Below are 13,782 nucleotides of genomic sequence, written 5' to 3'. Positions count from 1 at the left end.
TCCCAGCTCTGATCATGTGTAGTGTTGTTCCACCTATTTTGTGTTATCACTCACTGGTATTCACAGGTGGTATTCAGCAGGTTCTGACGAACCAGTAGCAGAAATTTTTAGTAGTTAGGAGAACTGGCAAATACCACCTGACTGGCCCCACCCCCATCTATTTTCTGCCTCGCAAGTCCCAACTGATTGGCTGGGTTCTTTTGTTGCCCTGCACAGAACTGAGCTGGAAAGCAGGTTAGTGGGGTGGGGAGGGAATGGGGATTTTGCAGTAACCTCCCCCCTGGAGAATGGTGATTTTACAGTATCCTTCCCCTAGAGCTGTGATGGCGAACCTATGGCATTGGTGTTGGCACGTGAGCTGCAAACTTCCCTCACTGCGCATGTGCATACCTCACAGCTGATTTTTGGCCTCCCAAAGGCTTGAGGAAGGCTTCTGCAGGCTTCTACAAGCTTTGTAGCCCGAAATCTCTGTCACTTCCAGTATTTTCAGAAAAACAGGAAATGATGAAATGGGGCTAGATTTCAGCCTACAAAGCTCGTAGAAGCCTGCAGAAGCCTTCCTCAAGACTTTGGGAGGCCAAAAAAAGGCCTAAAACCAGCCGAAAATCAGCTGTAAGGCGTAGTGCAGGTAAGGGGGTGGGTGGGTGGGGATTGCGCACACGTGTGTAGGGGACGGGGGGCACATATTGCGTTCTGGGTGCTGGTGCGTGAGTGCGAGTGTGCAAGCACACATACAACTTTGTGGTACAGGAGCCCAAAAAGATTAGCCATCACTGCCCTAGAGTGGGGTGGCAATGAAGATTTTACAGTATCCTTCCCCTGCCACACCCACCGAGCAGGAAGTAAAAACTTTTGAATCCCATCACTGCTCTATAATCCCTCCAGAAGTATAAAGGGCAGTTCTTAAAGGCTTCTATAAGTATATCAAAGTTATAATAGGTCTTTCTCCAATATAAAGTTTAGAAAAACTCATTAAAGTGCAAAGTATGCAATGTGATCACCTGAAAGGCCAAACAAAGTTTTTTCAAAATAAGAGAAAGTCAACAGTTACTTTGTTTCAAATTTTAATAACATAAGTAGTGTACAATGGCAAACATTACAAAACTCCTTAATAGGTATAAGAAAGGAAGTTACAACTTTAAATAAAAGTTTCTGAATAACAGTGTTTATTTTGTGTCACAGCCACATGCTGTTTTTTCCTTTTAAGGCAGTTCCATTCTGAACAATGTTTGAGTTATACACAATGCAATAGAGTTTGCAGAGAACTTATATTGGCCCCATGTTGGAGCTGTGCCATCTCTCAAAATACAAGAATTTTAAGAAATAATGCATTATAGAAAGAATGATTGTAGCTTTAGCAATCAGCAGCAACGGAGTGGGAATATTTTCATTGTATTACGGCAAATTTACAACTTTTATTTTGTAGCTGCTTAAATACTGTTGCATATAAAGAAAAAAGCCCTTGCATTTAGTTCTAAAAGTGGTGGATTTCAAAGTGACACATTGACACTGCTACAGATTTATATTTTTTAAAAAATATTTTTTATGAACCATATTAATGAAAATTGGGACAAAGAACTATGACATACATTTTAGTTTCTTTAGATTAAAAATCTGAAATCGAGAGAGATAAGGAAAGCCAGTTATATTCAAATGTATTTTGGAAAGGAAAGCTATAAACAAGGCTTTGGTTTTCCTAAAGAATACCTGTATCAAGATTCATTTCTCTTAAGTTATCAGCAGAAAATCATCTGGCTTTTCACAAAATACATTTTTAAAGAGAACTATGGAGACAAATTACATATAGTTTACAAATCTCAAACTTCCTTTCCAGAAATATCAGTGTTAGGCTTCATTAAAACAAGATGATAGTTCATTTTAGTTGTGGATTAAGCCTAAATGTACATATGTAACTTTGCAACACTAAACCAAACCTACTGCCAAAATTGGATCATTAAAAAAGGCATAATCCATTAATTAATTTTTCCCAGGCAATATTATGCTCTTGGTCATCTTCATTATACCAGAAGCGTCACTTGTACTACTTAAAACTGTATGTAGAAAAAGTTTGTACCTAAATCCAAATACAAAACAGTGTATGAATCACATACAAAACTGAAAAATCAAGAAAAATAGATACAATAAAAAATAAGTGCTGGAAAAACAGGTGATTGTTTCCCAAAACTGCAAACATTTTGAAGGTAATTAATACAAAACAGTAGTTTATTTGAAAAATATTCAGACGTACAAGATTAGAATCATGTTGAGTTTTCAGGTTCCCATATTTCCATATCTGCAGGTAACAATAGTGGTTGCCCAAGATGGCATAGAACAACTGAAGAGGCCCTTCATTACTGTGTTCTTTATAAAAAGGCTTGCATACAAATCTTTCAGTGCCACACAGCTCATCCAACCTTACCTGATTTAGTACCACGACTGGTATTTTCATGGAACTATTTTTGAAAATTGTTCAGTGCTTATTAGATATATCTCTTCCACTAAATTTTTGATTGTTAATTAATTTTAGCATTAATATGAATTTCTTTTAAGTTTTGTATTTTTTTTAATGTTAGCTGTCTTAACTTTCTTGGGAAGGCCGAGTATAAATCAAATATATAACAAATAGTAATAATGATAGTCAGTTTGAGGATTTCTGGATAGACTTTTCATCAATAAATAAAAATGAAAAGTATCTCTCATTGCTGTGCAGTGTAAAACAGCTACTGCAAAATAATAATGTGATTTGGCTCTTGGTCATTTCAAACTATTCCCATTAAGTATAATGCCATTCTTACCTAAATAGACAATGCTATCTGGGAAGCTTAACTTTAGGATTTATTTATTCAAATTACATTTTTCCAATAGGTTGAAATTGTATGAACTGTATGAAAGACTTCCTGCCCTATATTTCTATTTTCATATTTCATTTTCTGAGAAATGAAGGTGGTCATAAGTTCTTTCTACACTGGCTACTACATTTATCCTTCTACACTTGTTTATTAATTTTCAGATTGTTCAGTTTACCCAATACTTTGCACTTGTAAGATCAATTTCAGTGATTTTATTTTTTGTCATTGAAGATCTTATGTAGGGATAATTATTTTTCTCTCCATACACTCATACTGGATTCACATTTAATACTAAAACAAGAAAAGTTGTGTATTTATAGATATTAACTAACTTGGGTGATAAGATGCTGCCTTAGGTTACATTGTACAGTACAGTTTGTTGTGAAATTTTCATGTGTCTAAGGTACCAGCAAGTTTTTTCCCCACATTAAAATTGGGGAGAGTCTATCATTCACCATAAATTTTATGGCTGCAATTGTGCAACATACTAACCCATTTTATGGAATTTCTCCAGTTGTTCAGGTAATGCACTATCAATGCATTAATATACTATTGCTGTATGTATGTGTAAATACAGAAACTATACCTTTGTGGGTTGTATAAACCCCAATATTTTATTTTTTTTCTGTTAAATCCTGATTAGTAATTGATTATGGCTTAATTTGTTACATTGATCAGGAATAAATCTACCCAGGCATGGCTGTTTGAAGATTATACATTGTATTGCTCCCAAACCAGGACATCTAGTTGTTCTCCTTAGCTGACCCCTGTTGCTCTCTATAGGCTGCTTTTCATTTGGCACAGAAAAGGGCAGGATATATTTTTATCTAATAGAAATAACATTGATTGTCAGCAAAATCCCGGTGAGTATAAAAAAATATACAATGTATAGGCAATAGATCTGATCGAAACAAGATGTGGCAACTCTACTTTGACTAATTTGATGAGATACAAATAATGAGATTAAAGATACACATATATTAAGATTAAATAAATCATTTAAGGTTAAATATGATACATATGGAAATATTAATAATTTAGTGGCTTGTAAGAAAATAAACTTTGAAATTTAATAGAAACCAGAAACCCTTGTACATCTGCAAAGATTAACCAAATCTAATTTCCTGTTCTGTTCACATATAAATATTAAGAAAGTATCAACTATTTTAATCAGCCTTAATGCATATTATAAGAAACAAAATCATAACAGTCATTTAAACAGCTTGAAAAATGTTTGATGGATTTTTCCTATAAACACTTTTTAAGCCATTTAGCTCAAAAATACCAAATTAAAAATATAGATTAAATATGTAAAATGAGACAATTTATTTTGGATGGTTTCTCTTGAAAACAAAATCAATTTCATCCAACAAAACTTCAGAAACGGTTTTTAGCATCTTTTTGTCCCCTCAAAATGAGTATATTTTTTGTGACACAAAGTATATGGAAAAGATTAATTAATCTGGGGGTCTATTAAGTATTCAATTATGTTTTGAAGTACCTATTCTTCTTGCCTTATACATCAAAATAATCAGCAGTTTTATTTTCCTAAGAGTAACATCATGCACACCAATAAGACTGAAGTGACAAGATGCTTGAGGAGGTATTTTTCCTACCTGTATTTACAACAATTTCCGCAATTTACAACAGTCTTTTTTTATTTCAGATTTACAGAATTAAATGCTAGCAGAGCGGAAGTAGTAAGCAACTGGTGACCATGTTCATAAAGGAACTAGAACACAGTAATTGTGTTGCTGAAGTTGTTCTTCAGACTGCACAAACCTTGGTCCTCAGAGGGATGAAAATTCTCTTTTAGAGCATAACAGTGCAATGTGCAATATAGTCTTTAAAAAAATCAGCAGCTGCTGGTACAGTTCCTTGATTCAAGGAAAGAAGATGTGCATTTCTTGACTGTTCTATTCATGGAGGACTGTAAAATTTTTGAATTTTTTTAAACATGACTCCTATAGCTGGATACCTTGTTACTTCAGAAATAAAGGCTTCATGCTGAGATACAGAAGGACACTTTTCTCTCTGTGTTCAATTTAAAAGCAGAAAGAGAAGAAAAAATGAAAGGAAAGCTTAGCTATAGAAGAGATCTAAAATTTGCAATTAGAAGAACTAGCAAGATGCAATGGAAGTAGCTTAAGCAGCAACAAGAAGAAAAGTGGGGGGAGGAGAACCTTTATAGAAAATATATAGCCTCATCTTTTGGGTGTAGGAAAGTACAAATATTGTATTGGGTTAAATTACAGAAATTGAACCATGTTGAATCTATCTTAGGATTGCAGCCTAAGATATTTGATTTTCTTTGCCTATACATGTATCATACGCAGAGCTGGACATGCTGCAGTTCTGTCAAAATATGCAGTATCTGGCAATACTAGATGTTTCTCATCCCTGGCATACCAGAAACATACTACAAATATGTTTTTAGGAACCATAATAAGGAATGTCCTAAATATTTCTATCTTCTACTACATAGTACGATCAGAATTATGCAAAAAAAACCCAAAGCAGCAGACCCTTCAAGTAAGAGGCAATCTGCTTACAAAATACCAACTATAGAATCCTGCTGTTCTTGGTACAAAATGTGAGTTGCTGATCATAAGTTGCTATTTCATTGAAATGTAATGGTACCCCAGTATCTACCATAGACAAAATACAGCATCATCATTCAGAATAGTTGGACAAAGCCCTGATCCAAATGGACTATACCAACAGAAAACAGAAAACACAACAATAAATCAATGTTAAAAAATTAAAGAAGATAAACTTAAGAGTGGATATTTCTTGCCTGGCAGGTAAAATTAAATGTGCCATTCTCATTTGGCTTGAGCAGTAGGCAAAAGAGCGAGTTACTTAATCTAAGCACTACTGGCAACTGTTAATGCAGTGTGCATGTGTTCTTATTTATTAATTTATTCCCTTTCTCGGAAGGTATCTCATTTGATCTCATTTACACACTGGGCAAAAAACTCACCACGTGGCCCACATCTCATGTTGTAGGGGCAATTGAATTAGGAGCTTTCTTGCCCCCTACAACTGCTTTTTGAATGTCTGTTTTCTGGTTTTGCTTCCACATCTGCAGAAGAAAAGCATTTCATGTTACTTGTTTAACAGTTCAAATAAAATGTTCTCACATTGCAACAACATTGGCAAGTTTCATTTGTACAATGTTTACAAAAATTAAGGAGAGAAATAGAAAGGGGGGGAGGAAAATAAGGAAAACAGTTGATATATTTACAGATTTATTCTGTTAATACTTTTTCTTGCAATTAGAACTGAGAATTTATCACTTGGAAAAGAACAGTTCTAAATACAATTCTTCAGTGGAATAACAAGAATATTTATGGAATTATGTCCAGCAGCAAAAATATATCTAGGATTTGTTTATTTTATGAAGTATAAAGCTGAAAACCATCCTTGCATGCAGTGGATAATGGAACATGCAAAACTCAGTCATCTGAAATTAGTTCTTTACTTAGAAAAGCAACATTGCAATCAAATATTGCACTATAAGTAAGATAATTCTCCTCTTTCTCAGCAAATCATTCATTGTAACACAATTATCCTCTTTCTCAGCAAATCAACTAACTTAGTAGCTTTTTTTTCAAAGCAACAAGTGGATGCTTTTAGTATAAGCTCCAATTGGTATTAAGGCAAAAGAAGTCCATGGTGCTAAAGTTATTGGGGTTTTTTTCACTCAAACTGAGACTAGTCCAAGGCTAGTCACCATCACCATCTCTGAGGAACTTTCTTTTTATTAACTATTGTTTATCTCTGACTGGGTCTTCCTTAGACCAAATTCTAGCTCATCTTCCCATCCTAGATCTTTACAATTGTTTCAAACAACGAAGAACAAAGTTTAAGTTTTGTTTCTGCTTTGTTTAACAATAGAAGAAAATCAAGCTCAGTAAAGAAAATGCCTTTAACTGTTGAAATGAAAGAGGATCTGTTATTTCCAGAACAATTAATCAGTATGATGACTTGTGTCCAGAAATTGTGGGTGCTCCAACACAGGAAGAATTTAAGAAGAGACTGAACAACAATTTATCTGAAATGACATAGGGTTTTTCTGCTTGTGCAGGGTCCCTTCTAACTCTGTTATTGTTATATATTCAATAAGAAAATTATTTTCAGTGACTGATGAGAAAAGGAATAATCAAAAAGATGGAGGGTTAATACTTTGTGTGTGTGTGCCTCATTCTGCTCATTTGCCCCCTATTTTTTTTCTTCCCCAATGTTTTCTGGGCAGATGATAGGCAAAAATTGTCTTAATGATTCTGAAGCCCCAATTCTGAACAAAAATATGCCATATACAAGAGCCAGTTTGGACTTGTGGTTAAGGCAACAGGCTAAAACACAGGAGACCCCGAGTTCAAGTTCTGCCCTAATTATGAAAGTCAGCTGGGTGACTTTGGGCCAATCAATCTCTCTCAGCCCAACCCACCTCACAGGATTGTTGTTGTGGGGAAAACAGAAGGAAGGTGTGTTGGATAAGTTTGCCATCTTGAATTATTTGTAAAAATAATAATTTAAATATAACAAGTGTAGAAGGAATTTATTCAAAGAATTGCAGGCAAGCCTATGAAAATGTTTGAGAGCTAGCAGCTAGTCTGTTTAAAGTAGCAGGACATGTAAAATACTAGCTGACATGACTTGGGGCAGATAAATGTGCTACAAATAAAATAAATATATGAGAAGCAGCTGCAATCTCTAGGGACACATAAAATTTTACATTGTAAATAGGAGAGGAATAAGTCTGCTTCTATTCTGCAAGAACAATCTGGAGGAAATTAGCCACTACAATGATAAATTGTTGTCTTCTTAGATTAATAATAGTATTACACAAAGGTACAACCTTTACTCAAACAAGGAACAATATTCTTGGTGCTTTAATTGAACCTATTAGCAAACATATAGAATAAGATGATAATCTCATCTCACTGTTATTCAGCTTTTACATTAAATATTGTTGAGGCATATAAGCATCCCTCTTACTGCTTCATCTCTAGTTTATTTTATCTGATTATGCAGGCATATTGTCTGTAACTCTGTAAGATGTCTTAAAGCTCTGCCATGTTGTTGCTTTAGAGAACACCTATTGTTCTGAATTATCCAGAACAAAAGTGCTTGTATTTTCTAAATAATGCTTTAGTCCAATTAGATTGACAATTAATAGCAAACTGATCAAGCAGATAAAATCCTTTAAATATCTAGATCTTTATTTGTATTCCTCTATCTGCTGGTTTATTCAAACAAGAAAGCTTCAAATAAAAACCCCCAAAGCATCCTTTGCAAAGCAACCACTAAATTTGTAGGTCAATCAGTGACAATTATGTCAGAGGAACCATTAAACTATTTAAAGCCAAAGTTCTGGGTTTCATGCTATATAGTGCTCAGTTGTGTATTTATAAAGACTCTTCTAGTTTAGAAGCATTCCAATAAAAATATATTGAAAATCTAACCAGTACCTTATTCACTTTCCTGTGCCTTAACACAAGAAACTCTAGAAATAGAGCGCATTTTCTTTGAAAATTGATTAAGACTTGTCTTACATTCTGGCTGAAGCAAGTCTACTGAGAAATTTGTTAGTTCATCTCATCTTGCTGAATACATTGTCTTCCAGTCCAAGGAGACAAATTAATGATGCTTTTGCATATTGTGATCTTACATTATCAGCACTGCCTGCCTTGATAAAACTCTAGTTCTGTGTTGGCAAACCTATGGCACACATACCAGAAGTGGCATGCAGTGCCCTCTCTGATGGCAGGCAAGCCGTTGCCCCAGTTCAACTCCAATGCGCATGCGTGCATCTCCCACTGGCCAGCTGGCCTTCGGGTCTCTGCCACGCATGTGCGGGGGAGCGGGGCATGTATGGGAGGTCACGCGTGCATGCCCAAGGGGTGGGGCATGTACAGGGCGGGTTATGCACACATGCATGGGGCAGGGCTCATGCGCACAAGTTGCCCATGCATCTGTAGGGTTGCTCATGCGTGCACAGGGCAGGCACATATGGGGGTTTGCACGTGCATGCACGGGGTGGGGCGCATGCGCGAGGGGGTGCATTGCATTTTGGGGGTTCAAGCACAAACGGTGCATTCGCGCATGCGCTTCGGGCACTTGGTTTGGAAAAGGTTAGCCATCACTGCCCTAGTTGAACTAAAACAAGAGCATCTGGGATCTAGATATCCACAATGACAGAAGTCTCCTGTCTCTTTTGTAGCACGATCACTCCTCCCTGATCTGTCCCTAATTTGTTCCTATAACATCTTATATCTCTACATAAGAGATTATTTGCTTTGGCCTGAATTGGGGCAACAATGATAGGTAGATAAGCTTCCCACATGACAGCAAAACTTGCTTTTGTTCAGACTAGGGGATATAATTTGTTTCATATGTGCTATTAAAATGTTTAATGTACACCAATGGTGATCATGCTTAATACTTCCAATTATGAGGGGTCCTTGATGCTCTTTAAGCTTGGTTGTTTTCTTGCAGCCATTTCATTACCCAAACTAATTAACATTATCAGTAATAAATGAAATGGCAGCAAGAAAACAACCAAGCTCGGAAAGCATCAAAGACCTTTCATTTCAACCCTGAGCTGCAAATATTCTACTTTATTGGTACTTCCAATAACTGTAATTACCACTATGACCAGGAGGCTGTTAGGTTCTCCTGGGTGGTTGTTTTTCAGAAACCTTTAAGAAGGTTGCACAATACTTACCAACAGTTACAGCTACATATTTATTACAGTTACATATTTATTCAATTTATATAGCTGCCCATCTCATTTTTATGTGACTCTAGGTGGCTGGTTCCTCCTTCATGCTATTGGTTAGTTGCTAATTGCTTTAAGGTGTTCTTGAAGTTTTCTTTTTATAATCATTGCATTGTATTGTATATTGTTTTTTAATGTGTTTGATCTTGGATTGTAATTGTTTTCACTTGACTATAGATCTAATTGTTTCTTCTCTGTTCAGAGAAGAGAAAAGGGTTAGAAAGTAAGTTAATGTGATACAGCCTGTAGAGAGCCAGTTGGGTGTAATTAAGATTAGAAATCCGTAAACGAGAGCTCTAGTTCAACCTCAGGCATAAAGCCAGCTGGCTGATTATGGGCCAGTTACATTTTCCCAGCTCTAGGAAAAGGTAATGGAAAGATACTTTTTTTAAAAAGTAGCAAAAACTGCAAAGGCACACATGAGTATAAAACAGCCTACCTTGGAGGAAAACTGGAACACATTCAAAATTATTTATCTTTGCCTACTGTCTCCTCAGTTCCATATACCAATTATCACCCTGCCCTTTGCCTCATCAATCCCAGTGAATACTACTAGCTGAGTTAAAAATAGATTCCTACCTTGTTACAAATTAGAAAGGAGATTGAAACTTATTTACTCCGGCTTTTAAACATTTTAATATTAATGCTTCTATGCATTATATATTTTTTCTGCCATATCCTCATGATGTTTTATTTGTTGTTATTATTTATCTAATTTATATAGCTGACCATCTCAACAAATGATTGTATGGAGAACAGTTAAAATAAATACTATTATTAATGTGACAAAAGTTTAAATACATAGCAGCTGAACAACATCAACCTAAATCACTAGCATAACCAAGTAGTGGATCCCTGCACCTTTGGGGTCCCAGGTCCAGGCCTAGAAGCAGGGCGCCAGGACCTTATGAAGGGAAGGGCCATCCTCCAGAGGAAGAATGTTTCATAAGTCGGGTACTATCGCAGAAAAGGCATGTCTAGTAAGCCCTACCAGTTGGCATTCTTTGGCTGACCGGACTTGATCAGTCAGGTGAAAACAGCTGGGGAGATGGTCCCTCAAAGTAACCCTGTCCTTTAAAGGTAACAACCAACACCCAGAATTGTACCTGGAAGCACTCTGGCAATCAATGCAACTCATGGAGTAGTTGTGTTACAAGTGCCAAATAACTGGTACCATTTACTATCCATACTGCTTCATTCTGCACCAGTCGAAGTTTTTTGAATGCTCCTCAAGGGTTCACCTATGTTCAGTGCATTATAGTAGTCCAGACAAGAGATCACGAGGACATAATGACAAGTAAGCACCTTTGGTCCAGGAGTACCAGCTAGCACACAATTTGAAGATGTGCAAAATCTTCATAGCCACAATTGTTTCCTACTCTTTGAGCCATGAGTCCAGAAGGATCCCCAGATTACACACTGGGTGTTTCTGTGGCAGTGCTGTCCCATCCAAGATCAATGATAGAAGTCTCTGGCACCAAAAAATCAGAACCACCCAAAGTCACTCAAGTCTTCTTTGGATTGAGTTGAAGCCTGCTGTATCTCATCTCATCTGTCCCCACAGCTTCCAGACACTGGGAAAGGGCATTCATGGCATCACTCACCCAAACTGTCAGATGGCTACTCACCCAGGGGCCTCATGTATACATTAAACAAGACAGGAGAAAGGCTTGAGCTGTGAGGCACTCCACAAAATAGGGGCTATGTGCTGGATCTCTCTCCCATTGACAGCAATTGGAATCAGCTCAGAGGGAGAAGAACCAGCACAACACTGTGCCACCCACATCCAACTCTCAGAACTGGTTCAGAAGGATACCATGATTAAAAGCTGCCGAGAGGTCAAGAAGAGCAACAATGGACGCCTAGCCCTCATCCCACTCTTGCCAGGTTTAATCCAAGACTTGACTAATGCTGTTTCCATCCCATTTTTTTTACAACCCTTTAATCCCTTTATTCAGGGCAACTGAATGGGCCTGAGCATTTACTGGCCAGATGCCCTTCCTGACACCTATGCAGAATTTGCAGGAGACATTTTCTTTTTGCATCCTGATAAAGAAACATCTGCCACTGTTTAGGATTGAACTCTCAACGTTCTGAGTGGGAGGTGGGCATCTTCACCCCTAGGCCACTGTGCTACTCCCACTGTTTCCATCCCATTCCCCAGAATAAATCCTAATTGAGCCTAGGCCAAGGTCTTGATAATCTGTTTCATCCAGAGCCCATTGAAACTGCACTTCAACCATTTTCTCAATAATCTTCCCTAAAAAGGAAAGGTTGAAATCAGATGAACATTATCCAGACTGGTTGGGTTGAGCAATGGACTCTTAAGAGCTCATGGAACTCCTCTCTCTCAAGAAGTAATTAACACCACCAGAATCCAATCACACATACCCTCGACAACCTTGACCAGCCAGAAGGGCATGGATTAATACAGGCACGAACCCTACCCACTTCCTCGTCTCAACAGAGAACTGTTCAAGACCTAGCCTCCATAACCATCACTGACTCTGCTTCAAGGCAGAGTCCACCACAGAGAGAATCTGAGCAAATTTATCAGTCAGATTCCTAGCATATTCTTCACAGCAACCCTTTAAATACAGAATTACTCCTTCCAAGGAGGGTCTGGAATAGCCCAAATAGACAACTCTGCAGATGCAATAAGAGCAGAGAAATATATTTTGCCAGATGCAATAAGGGTAGAGAAATATATTTTGCTACCCTTTCTGTCACAAGGTAGGCTCTAAAAGAAGTTCTGGTCTGTATTTGATGAGGTTTGCTCCTTGTCTTCCAGTGGTGCGTTAGCCATCTTTTTAGCTATTTAATCTCTCAGTTCTTCCACACCCAAAATCCAGCTGGGCACATCTCAGAAAGGGGGACACCACCACCCCAAGCCAGGTGTCAGTAATACATGGTAGGTTATCACAATCCATAATCCCAAGCATGGCCTGCCCCTATTTCCCCACAAGTCACTGCTGAGATTATATATACCACCCCCATCCTTTCAGAGGCTTCATGTTGCTTTTATCTCATTCCCAATATCTGTTGAAGCTTAAGATCATTTTAGACATTCCAGTATTAAACAGTACCTGCCTTTTTAAGCAGGTAATAATACTGGTTTTCATTCCAGGGCCATTTCACTTTGAATAGTAGAAAAACCTTGTTCTTTCAAACCAAGGTTTTTCCCTAGGTAAAAGGCTTCCATATGAGGATCAGCCAGAAAAGAAGCTTGATCCATGATGGTGACAGGGAATAGAAAAGTGAAGCTGGACACAGACAACTGCCTCCCTCCCTACTATTTTACAGCACAGCTTTCATTGCTCCTGTCTATTGTTGTTTGGGGTACTCCTGAACATGGGCGTAGTGTTCTTTAGGAATAGTACTAAACCTGTGTCAAAAGGAGCCTATCAGCTGATAACAGCTAACAGGTTGCGTCCTTTTGAATGCATCTGCACAAAAAAACTATTAACAAACAAGAGCAATTTGACAGTCCCATCCCAAAACTAAATTAAGGAGAATAACTGCCGGTTCTCACTATTGGCTGATGATATTTGTTGAAAGGGAGAGGAAGATAATATGTCATTGACAAGATAAGAGTTTCTAGGTTTGTATTATGTTGTAAACAGCAATCAATAGGATATCTTGTTGTGATTTTCATTCAGTTCTAGATTCCACTTTTGGAAAACATAATGCCATCTCACACTGAATATCTCACTTTTAATTTTGCTGAAATGGAAAGGAATCATGGAAGCGAATATATGGAATTATATAATCAAGTGAAGGGCACTCAAATATTTTTCTGACACAGTCATATACAAAAGTATAGGGATCCCCCACCCATCCCGTCAAACTATACCTTCTACCAAATCCCTAAGTGTAAAGAAAACAACATAATCTTTATGCTGTACAAAGATAAGCATATTTTCCTGCTATTTCAATGCATATTCACTCTCTATATACAGGGTATTATTGAAAATCTATAGGGAAATTTCAAATGCACAGATCATATAAAGATACTGAAGAATACTTATAAACTATAAGATCTCTGCAAGGAAGAGTAGGGAAAAAAATTCCAAAACAAAAATAGACTGTTAGCAGGAATATAGGAACTTATAACTATAAATTGTGCCAAAGAAGATATTACAAAGT

At 37.1% G+C, this 13,782-nt stretch overlaps 1 protein-coding gene across 2 annotated transcripts in view; it reads right to left on the bottom strand.

The window, feature by feature from the left end:
* Window positions 1–1,940: 1,940 nt before the first annotated feature.
* Window positions 1,941–13,782, bottom strand: part of CCDC88A (coiled-coil and HOOK domain protein 88A) — a 96,827-nt gene continuing 84,985 nt past the window's right edge. Inside the window, exons 32-33 of one of the 2 annotated variants that reach the window (XM_087930473.1) lie at window positions 5,833–5,934; window positions 1,941–2,074 (exon numbers count right to left, since the gene is read on the bottom strand). In XM_087930473.1, the coding sequence (XP_087786599.1) occupies window positions 5,870–5,934 (65 nt within the window). In that variant the 3' untranslated portion in view covers window positions 1,941–2,074; window positions 5,833–5,869. Of the gene's footprint in view, window positions 2,075–3,479; window positions 4,884–5,832; window positions 5,935–13,782 lie in introns of those variants that run through there. The other variant, XM_026696044.2, reaches the window with a different exon arrangement.

This window comes from Pseudonaja textilis, chromosome 1 (assembly GCF_049901715.1).
Source record: "Pseudonaja textilis isolate UNSWEBS1 chromosome 1, rPseTex1.2, whole genome shotgun sequence".
Taxonomy (NCBI): Eukaryota; Metazoa; Chordata; class Lepidosauria; order Squamata; family Elapidae; genus Pseudonaja; species Pseudonaja textilis.
Note: the sequence above shows the minus strand (reverse complement) of the source record. Positions and strands in the feature narration are given on the sequence as shown.